Source organism: Photinus pyralis, unplaced genomic scaffold (assembly GCF_008802855.1).
Source record: "Photinus pyralis isolate 1611_PpyrPB1 unplaced genomic scaffold, Ppyr1.3 Ppyr1.4_LG3b, whole genome shotgun sequence".
In the NCBI taxonomy this organism is placed as follows: Eukaryota; Metazoa; Arthropoda; class Insecta; order Coleoptera; family Lampyridae; genus Photinus; species Photinus pyralis.
Window position 1 is genome coordinate 23,246,250 of NW_022170510.1, and position 12,266 is coordinate 23,258,515.

Sequence of the window (12,266 nt, forward strand, 5' to 3'; positions counted from 1 at the left end):
AATTTACAAGTCTTGAAATGAATTAATTTATCGCAGTACAAATATTATTTATAAATTATAACTTACAATTTATAACAAAATAACAGTAGAACACAAGCGCATCGAAATAAGAACCGACTGAAATACAATTTGCTTATAGTAATCGACAATTGTTCTCCAAACGATTCGAAAAGTTCATTTTTCTCCAACCACCTGAATAAGACGCTATTTTATCACACTTTTTGGTATAAAAAATGGACAATTTCGGGAGTCGTCGGTATCACCATGGTAACTGTCCAAAAAGTAGGCACTTTTCGGACCAGTCTAAAAAGTAACTTGACCTTGAAGACAAATGTTAACCAATCAAAAAATTACAAATAGTTCTCATTGATTTTTCATTCAGAACACGACGGGAAAACCGTAAACATGTCTATTTTTATATTAATCCACAAGTTTTTAATCAATGTCTTTTAAAATACGCAACTACAACTGACAAAGCAATCCCAACATCAAATTTGTATCTTTACAATCAATTATCAAATGCAAAAAAGTGAGGTTAAAACTTAATATATGTAGACCATGGTCCATTAATTAGTCCTGCATCCGCGATTTAACTCATCTACCGATTTTTCTTAAAGCGTAGTTTATACGGGATAGTAAATTGGGATACGAATGATACGATAGTACCTACGTCTGCATTAGCGTTTACATTATAAGCAAGTTGTAAAAAGCAATTTCTCGCATCAGGTAGGTATTCTCAGAAGTAAGTGTTTGAATGTGCGTATACACAGTAGAGCTGTAGGGAGTTTTTCCTTAGTTTGCCACAAATCTGCAAATCCTTGAAAAGGGTTAATTAGACGTGCCTTCTTGTACACCAACTTTCAACAAGATCGAAATAAATGTCAACTTCTTATAGCGCTGTCAAGATTTGTTTAGATGTAGGAGATTTTATTGCAGGAATTACTTGCCGGAAAGTTTTCGACTTGCTAGGAGAACCCTATAACCCCCTATCACCGTTTACATTATGAGAGTAACTTCACAATTCGATTCACATTCATGTATGATTAACTAATATGCTTATATCCACATGCTTTGGTTGTGAAGAAAATATGTTTCTCGGTAAACAGTTTTACACCTTCAAGTTTAGTAAGAATAAAGAGATGTTCAGCATCCTAGATCTAATTCTACGGCACCGCTTGATGTACTCCCCTATTAAGTTTGCATCGCTTTAAGAGGTTTCGCACATATTTCTGCATTCACGGAAACGTAAAAATCACCGTTACTGGATACATTGTTTTTGGCCAAATAGAAGTGCAAGAGGGGAGATTTTATTTTTTTCAGACTAAAGACAACACTAAATGCTACTAAGTAGTTTTGAGAGATATTGGCATTAAATTATATTGGACAATTCTTTACGTACAGTCTTTGAATATAAAATTAGGAAAAAGTCAAACCTGTACTTTCGCGTGGTTCTCTAGAAGTACCTACCTTGAGCTATAGATGGAGCCAAGAAACGAATGTGAAAAGTTATATGCGCACTTTCCGAGGGCAGTCACTACTCTTCCTTCTGGATCGTTTTGTGTGGAGGACAAAAACAGGCTGAACTATTCCACTTGCGCTCATTGATTTGTTGCCGTACTCTTATGTTGATAATAGGCGACGCTGCAAATACCAATTTAGACACAGAAAATTTCATAGAACAAAAATTGTAGACAATTAAATTTACTATTAAAAAGTCCCCGACGGCATATTATATCTATCTTTAATCGTTTAGCCTTACCAACCATTTAAAGTTGTTAAGTTGTACCGTACCTAGTGTCCGCGTTGGTATCAATAATATCTTTGAACACTTCTCATATATTAATATTAATGGTTAAAGACACATGCTATCGCGGACCTTTTTGTAGGAAATTAAATTCTCTACAATTTATGTTTTATAAATTTTTCTGTACCAATTTTCGTTTTTACAGCGTTTGAAAGTAATGTACTCTTCGTTTGGTGACTGAATATAAAATTCAAAGGTTGTGTTCAATGTTTTCCTACCACTATTTTATTTCTCTATTCGATAGGGTTTTGTGTGCTATTCAATTTTTATAAGGGGTGTCCTGTGCCTAAACCCCGTAGTTTTCAGGTTATTCAATATTTTTCACAAAACAGTTAAATAATGAATTACACGTGCATACAGTGGCGCACCCATAGGGGGGTTTTCGGGGTTAAACCCTCCCCCCCCCGAAATTAAGCACTGATAGATTTTTTAAAAATAATCTTTTCCTACAATCGTTTATGAATTAATCATTCCGCAATTCGCGTAATTTGCATGTTTAATCCATAGCAACCATGCAACTTGATTGTCACAATAAATTAACAGTTTCAAATCTTGACAAATCCTGTGACAAAACTAAACGATTCTAATTAAAATAATTAGACGATCGTAGGAAAAACGTTCCTAACATGCGCGCGAAGGTGATTCCGAAACCGAACCTCAAGCAGGTACCAAAACAAATTAGGTAAGGGTATTACTTGCTATATTAGCTACATTGCCTGTCTCTACTGCGGAAGGCGAACGTAGTTTTTCAACTTTGAGAGAAGACTCAAAAATTATTTAAGAAATAGTTCTTCCGAAAACCGACTAAATGGCTTAACTCTTCTAAACATTTATAGAAACATCACCCCTTCTGTGGAAAATATTTTAAAGAAATTCGCACAGAAACCTAGAAAATTGAAACTTAGTTTAACTTAATATTTTTAGTCATCAATAATTTCTTTTATGTTATGTTTTGTTTTTTTTCGGACAAAGTGTAAGTGTAACTGTGTATTTATGTTAACATTTTGGATTTACTAATTTCAATAACCCCCACCGAATTTTTTTCTGGGTGCGCCACTGCGTGCATAAACAGGAGTAGGCCGTGATAATAAAAAACAAAAGAATTCCAGAAAGTAAGCAAGTGTCAAAAGTAAATTATCTGCTGCAATTAAGTACCTACTCCCTATTTTATAGTGAAATAATAGCTATTTGTGTATTAAGAGCGCAAATGATAAATATTGTCGATTGAACGAGACGGAGCGCGACAATCTCTTGAAATCCACAATCAATTTGCGCTCGAATTACACACAAGATTTTTTCTACAATCTAACAGTCTATACATATTTCCAAAAATTTAAATTTTTCACTCAAATGAAAGATGTCACTTACTGGTTGGCATTGGATACTCTGAGCAATGCATATTTGATTTATAGTTATAGTATGGAGAGCGAACGTTTTTTTTATTTTGACGCTTAAGCGACAAAGTGACATTCCTCGAAAAAGATGACTAGTAGGAAATAATGAGTATACACTTGCAGCAAATAATTAATTTATGGCACTTGTTTACTGTTTGGCATACTTTGGTTTTTTATTATGACCGCTACTCCTGTTTATAAACATGTCATTCATAATGTGTAACTGTTTTGTGAAAGATATTGAATAACCTAAAAACTATGGGGTTTAGGCACAGGATACTATTTGAAAAAAAATAGTTATGGCACTTTGAAATATAGATATTTTACAATTTTTTGTAAACACCCTGTATCATTAAATTCAACTTTCGCATTAGGTACTTTTCCCATTACCGGCAGAGGTTAAAAAATGACATAAAATCATCTATAGCACAATTTGCACAAAAGATTTTTTACCAAGTATGAGCTAGCAAAAACCGACGCACTGTTGCAGGGCCCTGTATTGTAATAAACAAAAAACGAAGAGAAATGAATTTGTTTAGAATCGAATTTTCTATAGATTTAGTATGGAGCGTTCATTTTTAAATGTTATTGTTTTTGATGGAAAGATATAAAAAAGTAATCCTGAAAATTAACAATCTGTTATTACTAATTAAAATTCATCCTATCTTTTATATTATCCGTATTTGGCCACTTATTTTGAATACAAAACAATACGGCAAACCCGATCACCGTATGTATATAGTCATTGATTAATTAAAAACACAAATACGTTCCATACATAATGTATCTTATAGAAAATTCGATTCTAAACAAATTCATTTCTCTTCATTTTTTCCCTCGGAGCAATAATTAACGAGATAATTGAAGTCAAATGCGAAAAAAAAACATTTTTCCATTTTTCTTCGTTTTGTGTTTACCTATAACAATATGTTCCGGGACTTTCCGGCCAGGGGTGCGATAAATGGTATTATTGAATTTGCATCTTAAATGTAAGGGAAAACCGCAGTTTTACGGTCGTTGTTCAATACAATCTTTACGGCTTGTTTAAATGAATAGAATCCAAGTTAGTAACCTAAATCGCCGAACTAAATTTTGTCAAAAATCGAAAAAATCGCGAAATTTTCGAGTTTTTTCAGATTCTAGCGACCATACAAGGACTAGTTTTCGATAATACCTACGCAGTACGTTTTTAAAGTAGAGTGAATTTGCTACAACATGAGACCTCAAGTGTCTATAGACCCAGTAGTCGAATAATAATACGAATCTTGTTTGTCATTTGACAAGAATTTCTCTTGAGGAACCCGCACCATATTATGTTTGTTATTTATTATTATTTCTGGCGATGAGTGTGATATGGCTGTTCTATAAGCCGTTCAGAGCTTTGTGTGTTTTTCCGTACTGCATCTGTGGGATAACCATCAAAAACTACTGCTGTAGTGGTGTGTCTTGGGGGTGCACAATTTAAAAAAAGGTGGAAAAATGGGGCCACGGGCAAAATGGCGGAGGGGAAATTTTTTTTAGTGTCACCGTAACACGAAGTTTTTTGGGCCTATTAAATGGCATAAAAAAGCTTATTGATGAGCCCTCTAAATACTCCAGGGTTTATTGAATTTTCTCGTTTGTCAATGGCTGCGGAGAGCAAGTTCCAAAGCACCACAAAATTTTATACGGTCTATAATTTTGGTTAAAACATACCTGTTTTTGTTTACTTCCTCATTACGATTTTCGATACTCAAACGATATGCACTATTTAACTGTTGCCGTATATCTTGCTTACCTAATAAATTAAATCTCAATTTAGCAGATAGGTATATTTGCCTTTGAAGATTGATATTTTTTTATTTTTTCGGATAAATGCAGTCTGTAACGCCATTCTTTGTCCATTCTGATGCCTCATCACCGAGCTCATCACCAAACAACAAACACGGAAAACAATACAGACTATTGTTAAATAGAATTGTTATTGTTTTCGTTTTTTTAAAATGATTTTTGGGAGTGCACTTATTGAGAAACCGCCACTGGCGAAGAATAATATACCGCGTGTCAGCTATCGCACCACATGATACGCTTCGAGGCCACACAACTTTGTAGTAGATACCCTCCATCATCTAGACTACTGGGATTGCTGACAGCAGGTATGTGAAGAACTCTCGCCGCAATTCTTCATTTGAGTATTTTGTCCTTTTATGGTTAAAATCGTTAAAATCTGAAAAAGTCGAAAATTTCACGATTTTTTATAAACTTGCGTTCGGCGCTCGAGGTCGCAAATGTGGATTATTCATTGGGCCAACATCCTAGACAAATCAGCAAAAAATCGGAACTACCGGATTTGACGCAAGGTACCTATCCCCTTTTGAGGCAACAAGGTTGCTAGACTATGATTTAAAATCAAGATCGAGTGTAATTTAGGGAGATTAAGTAATGCAAGACAGCAAATTACACACTTCACACTTCAAAGCTGAAAAACTACGACGAACGAACTTCGGTCGGAACAAATGGCATGAAAATTAAAAAATATAATTAGCGGAATCAAAATTTAAATTTAATTAAAAGAAAAATAAATACATTTACAAATGATTGAAATGGTTGTAAGAAAAATCAGATTTTGGCGTGTACAATTCAAAACCTATAGAATTTTCAAGATACTAGTATGTGAATTTTCTTGGTACAATTAAATTAAATTAAAAACTCAATCTCAGAAATTGCTAGTCACAAGGAAAAAAACCATGGTCTAAACAAAAATACGTGAACTACCATTCCACTTACCTCTTTCTACAATTCATCTCCCAACTGATGTTGCTAGTCGAATGAAGATGATGAGGCATATATTGCTAATAAGAGACGAAGGATTTCATATTAAAATTCTTTTATTAACGCAAATAAGTTAGGTCACAACTTGATCTTTGAATAACAATAACAGATTTGTTTGTTTTACACTACACATAGATCCTTAATATGTATTTACAATTGTTACAAATTATTGGCAGGGATTAAGTGATCTACGCTACAAAGAAACATCAATAAATCTACTAAATTCATCAATTAACAATTTGCTATTGTATAAAGGAGTTTTCATGTGGATCTAAAATTTTTGAATAATCTCACAAACAACACAAGTGCGACCAAACCGGACTTTTACTTTGAAGAGCCCAAGGGTATTTTCACATTTACAGAAGCCGTCACGGTAACGCTATGAAATATCACCAGACACTAATGAGATTATTTGGGGCCACTATAGGTCAATCAACAAATAACTGAGCTGGTCACAAGCACACGTTAGGAGGCACCGTCGTAGTTAAATATCGGATCCTGGTTAACATCTATTCAAGTTCAGTGCAACAGTGAGCGTGGAGGAAATGTCCATGCCGGCAGGGCTGAACGTCACAGTTGATCTTTAGCCGGTACCCAGATGCTTGGACCAGATTGTTCTCGAATTACTTGTTTTACTTCTTTATAAATATCTTCAGGAGTATCACCTTGGACAACGGCTACAGGAGCACTGGTAAATTAAAAATGCACCACGTTATGACGTACATACCTGTAAAATATTCGCAAAATTCTTGTTCCATTTTTAAAGCGCGCTCGTAAGTCTTCTTTGCTTGCTCCTCCGTCATTCGTTTATTCATTTCCCTATATTTAAAAGCAAATGCAAAACACTCACACTAACAATGTATACGTACAGTATTGACTCGACCGATTTTGGTTTGATGAAGACTGCGATTGGATGAAGTTGTGCTACTTGTAGTCTCTTAATAGCATTTCCACTTACATCCAGAATACAATGTTTTCCCTAAAAATATCAATTAAATCTATAAACAAGATAAATTAAATTTTTTTAAAGGTACTGTTGAGACAAACAAGATTATTTATGTGAATTGTTAAAATGACGGGCGAAAAGACGGGATGACAATGACTCTATAATAAAGTAAATATCACAGTGAAAAACTTTGTTATATAAATTCAAATTTAATTACGTTAAAAAGTGTTATCAGTTTACAAAAGATGTTATTTTCAATAGACTGCTGTTCAATTCACGTCTTGTAGAATCGTAATAGTATTTTACATTATTAGCCAGGTAAGTGAGTTTTTACTGGCGATAGGAGAATTTGACTAGCGAGCCTTTAGGCGAGCTTGTCACCTCCTAGAGCCAGTAAAAACTATTACCTGGCGTATAATGTACAATATTTTATTTGTTACTCATTTGTAAACGTAAATAATTAGTTCTTAAATTAATCTTGAAGAAATGTCTAAAATATCATGTTATCCATGTAACAGAGACTTCGCATTAATTCTGGCCAATGAAATTACTAGATTACTAACTTGTAAAATTTTTACAGGTCTGCTGTCAGTTTTACAAGTCAGTAGCGTTTAAACATGACGTTTACCCGTTTGCGTTTTGTCTTGTTAATCAACGTTTACAACTGAGTAACAAATAAAAAAATTTACTGTGTTCACTCAGTCAACTGTATCGGTAAAAGTTTATGAAGGAAATTTTTACACATTCTACACCAACACTGGTTACAACCAAAGCTCTTTTGTTTTTATTATAATTCTACGAAATCTTTGTTAATACTTGCAATTAAATGTTGTAAAACGTGATTTGAATTCTTTTTCGAAATTGGCTTATTTGACGCGTTTGTTGGAAAAAAACGATTACATAGACGCTAGCCAAGGTCGTGAGTTGAACCGAGTAAGTCCAGATTACAGAATGCAGAATGAGAACATTGGAAACCAATATATCACACAAATATTGTCCACTTTATAGAGAATAAAAGAATTATTTTGTCTGAATAGGAAAGAAAGAGATGAATAAACAAAATTCTTACCTTTTCAGCAACCTCCCGCACCGAAGCTACTGAGGTGCCATATAAATTATCATTATATTGGCCCGCTTCAATAAACAGATGATTTTGAATATCTTTTTCCATTTGTTCCCTAGAGGCAACAAAGTGATAATCTCTCGCATCAACTTCATATTCACGTTTAGGTCTCGTGGTATCTAAGTAATACAATTAGAATAAGCTTTTTAAAGTTAGCAATACGTACGAGGAACGCAGCTCCCAAATTTGTCAGGGAATTCCGATATTAAGTCATCATTGATGCGATCTTTTAAAGGTCCCAAAATGATAACAGGTCGAGTATAACTAATCTGCATTTGTTGAACTGGTTCATATGATAATACACTTTCTTCATTACCTGAGAAGAAAAATTTTATTTATAAAGTACATTTCCAATATTCGCAGTAAACTGGCTTTATTATGTAAAGGAAAAATTGATAAATAGTATCTCGTTCCGTTGCAAGACTACCGCTAATTTCTACAAGGCATACTTGAACGTAATTATCCCAGTTCTTTAACAATAACAAAACTATTTATATACGCATACAGAAAACTGCAAACCTCTAAGTAAGAAGCTGGAATAGGATATTAGTTAAACACAAAAGTAAAAATTGCAAATCTGCAAATAAAAAGAAACATTGAACATAAACATACTACTTACTTAAACTGAAAGATCTCTAAGTATTATGTTAATGCAGAGCTGACTTATTATTATGCTTAAGCTATGCAAAGTTGCTCTGGCCAGAAAGTGATATTCTACAAGTAACTATAATATGGCGATAAATTTATATAAAAAGAAAGTAAAGGCTGTTAAGTAATGAATATTTATAGCAAATCTGTGGTTTCACCAAAGGAAAAGAAATTGCGCAATAAAATCTACAAAGGCAAACTAAACTGCAACAAAAAATGGCAAGTTAGTTTAGCCCTTCCCAACGCTAACATAAAACGGGAATAGCAAATTTAAGATGGACACAGAAGTCCATTGCTATTGCAAAAATTTTGAACCACACTAGAAGCTAATTTAGGACTTACGGCTTACGCAGTACAATTCCGGACGCAAAGTTTTGGTAAGAGAAAATTATACCCGCGAACACCATGCGAATATTTTATTACATAATTTATACAGGGTGTCCCTAAAAGGTATGTACAACGCGCTACCAGGGGTTCTTGGTATCAAAATAGGACGATTTAACCCAACTTACCTCTATCCAAAAGTGCCTCGGTATGGCGCTATCTACCGCCAAAGATTAAAAAAAAAATCGTTATTTTTATTTTATCGGAAAATGGTTTTGCCGATTAAAATGAAATTCGGGATGTGAATATCTAATGTAAAAAGGGTCTTTGTGATATCATCGTTTTGATTGTAGTTGCTTAGGTGGTAAAATACTGACCATCCACATCTGAAGAGGTCTAAAACTTTTTAACTACTATTTTGACGGTTCTGAATTTTTAGACACTGATAGACAGTTTACTTGCAAGCATTTTTTGTCTCTTGATGAATATCGCTATCTGTGATGGTTTACGAAAAAAAAATTTAGGCATGATGAATGGCATGCACCATACATGCGATTGTTCCTCAAAAAATCAGAAGATGGCTGTGAAACCTTAGAGTGGCGTAACGTTTGTTTGTTGTTTCTTAAACTTGAACAATTCACGTTTTGTTTGAAGACTTAAAATTTCATTGTTAAAATTGTAATATGGCCTTTCAATACAGTAACGCAAAGTTAACTGATATGCTATTAGTGTTTGGATACAGTCGTGGAAATGGTCGCCAATGCGTTAGGGAGTATACTCACAGGTTTCCAAATCGTCATAGCCTACTTCTTGCTTGCACTTATGGTTTTTGAGGAACAATCGCATGTATGGTGCATGCCATTCATCATGCCTAAATTTTTTTTTTTCGTAAACCATCACAGATAGCGATATTCATCAAGAGACAAAAAATGCTTGCAAGTAAACTGTCTATCAGTGTCTAAAAATTCAGAACCGTCAAAATAGTAGTTAAAAAGTTTTAGACCTCTTCAGATGTGGATGGTCAGTATTTTACCACCTACATAGCAACTACAATCAAAACGATGATATCATAAAGACCCTTTTTACATTAGACATTCACATCCCGAATTTCATTTTAATCGGCAAAACCATTTTCCGATAAAATAAAAATAACGATTTTTTTTTAAATCTTTGGCGGTAGATAGCGCCTTACCGAGGCACTTTTGGATAGAGGTAAGTTGGGTTAAATCATCCTATTTTGATACCAAGAACCCCTGGTAGTTCGTTGTACAGACCTTTTAGGGACACCCTGTATAATAATATATTTGGCATAGAGTTATTTAAATTAGCCATTTTGCAGCTAGAAAGTGTTACACGTGCGTGAGGCCCTTCCCTACTAATAATTGTAATTCTCCATTCAATTTTTTTGTAAAGATCCTGCAATTTTCGTAGCTCGCCTTTGAATCAGTTCTTTCGAGATATTCGAAGTACATTCTGAATTTTGAGACCGCAAAATACGTGATGGTTTACATGCAATGGTTTATGGCTGTAGGGGCCGAGAAATTATAAATCTTGCCAGGGATTAGAGGCTATATTTAAGCTAAACTGGGCTTAATTTGTCGGTGCACACTGCCATTAGTGTCTTGAAAACGAAAGTAGTCAAACATGGATATTGTATCTTTCAATATAAATTTATTCTTTAATTACAGGGAAATTCTCATTCAATCATTTTTCAGGTGAGAAAACTAATGTATCAATATGGTTGTATTAAAAAATGACCACTAATAGGTAAAGTGGTAAATACTCGCCTAGCCTTAAGTCGCATGTCGGAATCCGCAGTCTCTCTGGATGAACAAAATTTTTATTTTACGGAACGGGCCTCAAAACGCCCAATTCAAAAAATGTTCACTTTGGTAGTGTAATTCTTATCTGTTTACCTATTTAAGAAAAATCATGGGTACATAAAACGCTAAAGAAGAATTGATTTCCATGAATATTAAGTGATCCAATTGCAAAGGGTTCAGTGTAGAATATACTATACGTTTAACGGGATTGAATAATAGTCCCCTTGTGGTGCCAGGATCTCGCATCACCAGGTTTAAATCGCCGAGGTGACCAACGCCGGGAAGTACAAAATAGTCACAGAGGATGGTTGACCGCCAGGATGTCAGTTACCGGGATGACAGTGTCCGTGAAATACATACTTTGATATTTATTCCGAAATGTTGACAGTATACAGTGTGTTCTAGATCACGTAGGATTGTATAGGTAAGTTTATTATTAAAGATAGAGAATTGGTTAAATGGAGAATGTGGTTGTAAAAGATTATTTCTTAGAATTGTTAAATGTAGGGCAATTTATCGGTTATTTTCATTATCAATTTTGCTCTGTTAAATCGTGACATTTATAATTTAATTTATGAGCACTTTGATTATTTTTATAAAAGGTTGATGTAATTTATTAGCTTTAACAATGCATTGTAATGGACTAAAACTGCGTTTTTTTTAATAGAAAATTGTTTATCTGAGATAAGAGAATTCCGCGTAAATTTGTGTTAGCAGACATGTTAAATACTGGAGTTGGCATAAGAAACAGGACCTTTTGCGAATACCGAGACGGAGTTGCTGTTAGTTTTCAAGCTTAGAAGACGTGCGTCCTGCGTTAAGTTTCATATTTTTTGTCAAGTACAATTATGTAATAATCAGGAAACCAGCAGACTTCAAGTGAAAGTTTTGAGAAGACGTACGTAAAGTTTGGGTGTAGCACTTTTTCATTGAAGTTGTCGTCTACTGTTACCGGACATCTGTCGTGGTTGTCCAACCAGATAAATTGAAATTGAGTAAAATTACTACTTCCTGCGACCTGATCAGAAGATAAGTTAAAGAACAACAAGTTAGTGCTATACGTTTTGTTAAGTGCGTTTTTCTGTGGCAATTAGTGGTTTGTGTGCCCGGATTTTTGGGATTTTAGTAGTAGATTTCATTATATGTTTCATTGTAACAGAACGTTTACGCGGAATGTGTAAACAGACTTTCTTGTAGTCCATTTTGTGTGTTTAAAATAAATTTTGTTATCTGAAATCATGTAAATCGTGTGTTTATTCGAACCCTTTAACGAACCAGATAAATGTCTCATCTTTAATTAGAATTAATGTTGTTGATCCGTACTCAAAGTTTATTTCAGATGACTTCAAAATTTGTGTAAATAATTCTTTTGGAATTTAAGGAATTTGATCGC

The 12,266-nt window shown here is 34.1% G+C and overlaps 1 protein-coding gene across 11 annotated transcripts in view; it reads right to left on the bottom strand.

Moving 5' to 3' along the window:
- Positions 1 to 6,047: 6,047 nt before the first annotated feature.
- Positions 6,048 to 12,266, bottom strand: part of LOC116166746 (disks large 1 tumor suppressor protein) — a 287,044-nt gene continuing 280,825 nt past the window's right edge. For all 11 annotated transcript variants that reach the window (XM_031481842.1, XM_031481839.1, XM_031481838.1 and 8 more), the window contains 5 exons: positions 8,245 to 8,394; positions 8,025 to 8,197; positions 6,879 to 6,988; positions 6,737 to 6,828; positions 6,048 to 6,686 (listed from right to left, as the gene is read on the bottom strand). In XM_031481842.1, the coding sequence (XP_031337702.1) occupies positions 6,580 to 6,686; positions 6,737 to 6,828; positions 6,879 to 6,988; positions 8,025 to 8,197; positions 8,245 to 8,394 (632 nt within the window). In that variant the 3' untranslated portion in view covers positions 6,048 to 6,579. The remainder of the gene's footprint in view (positions 6,687 to 6,736; positions 6,829 to 6,878; positions 6,989 to 8,024; positions 8,198 to 8,244; positions 8,395 to 12,266) is intronic.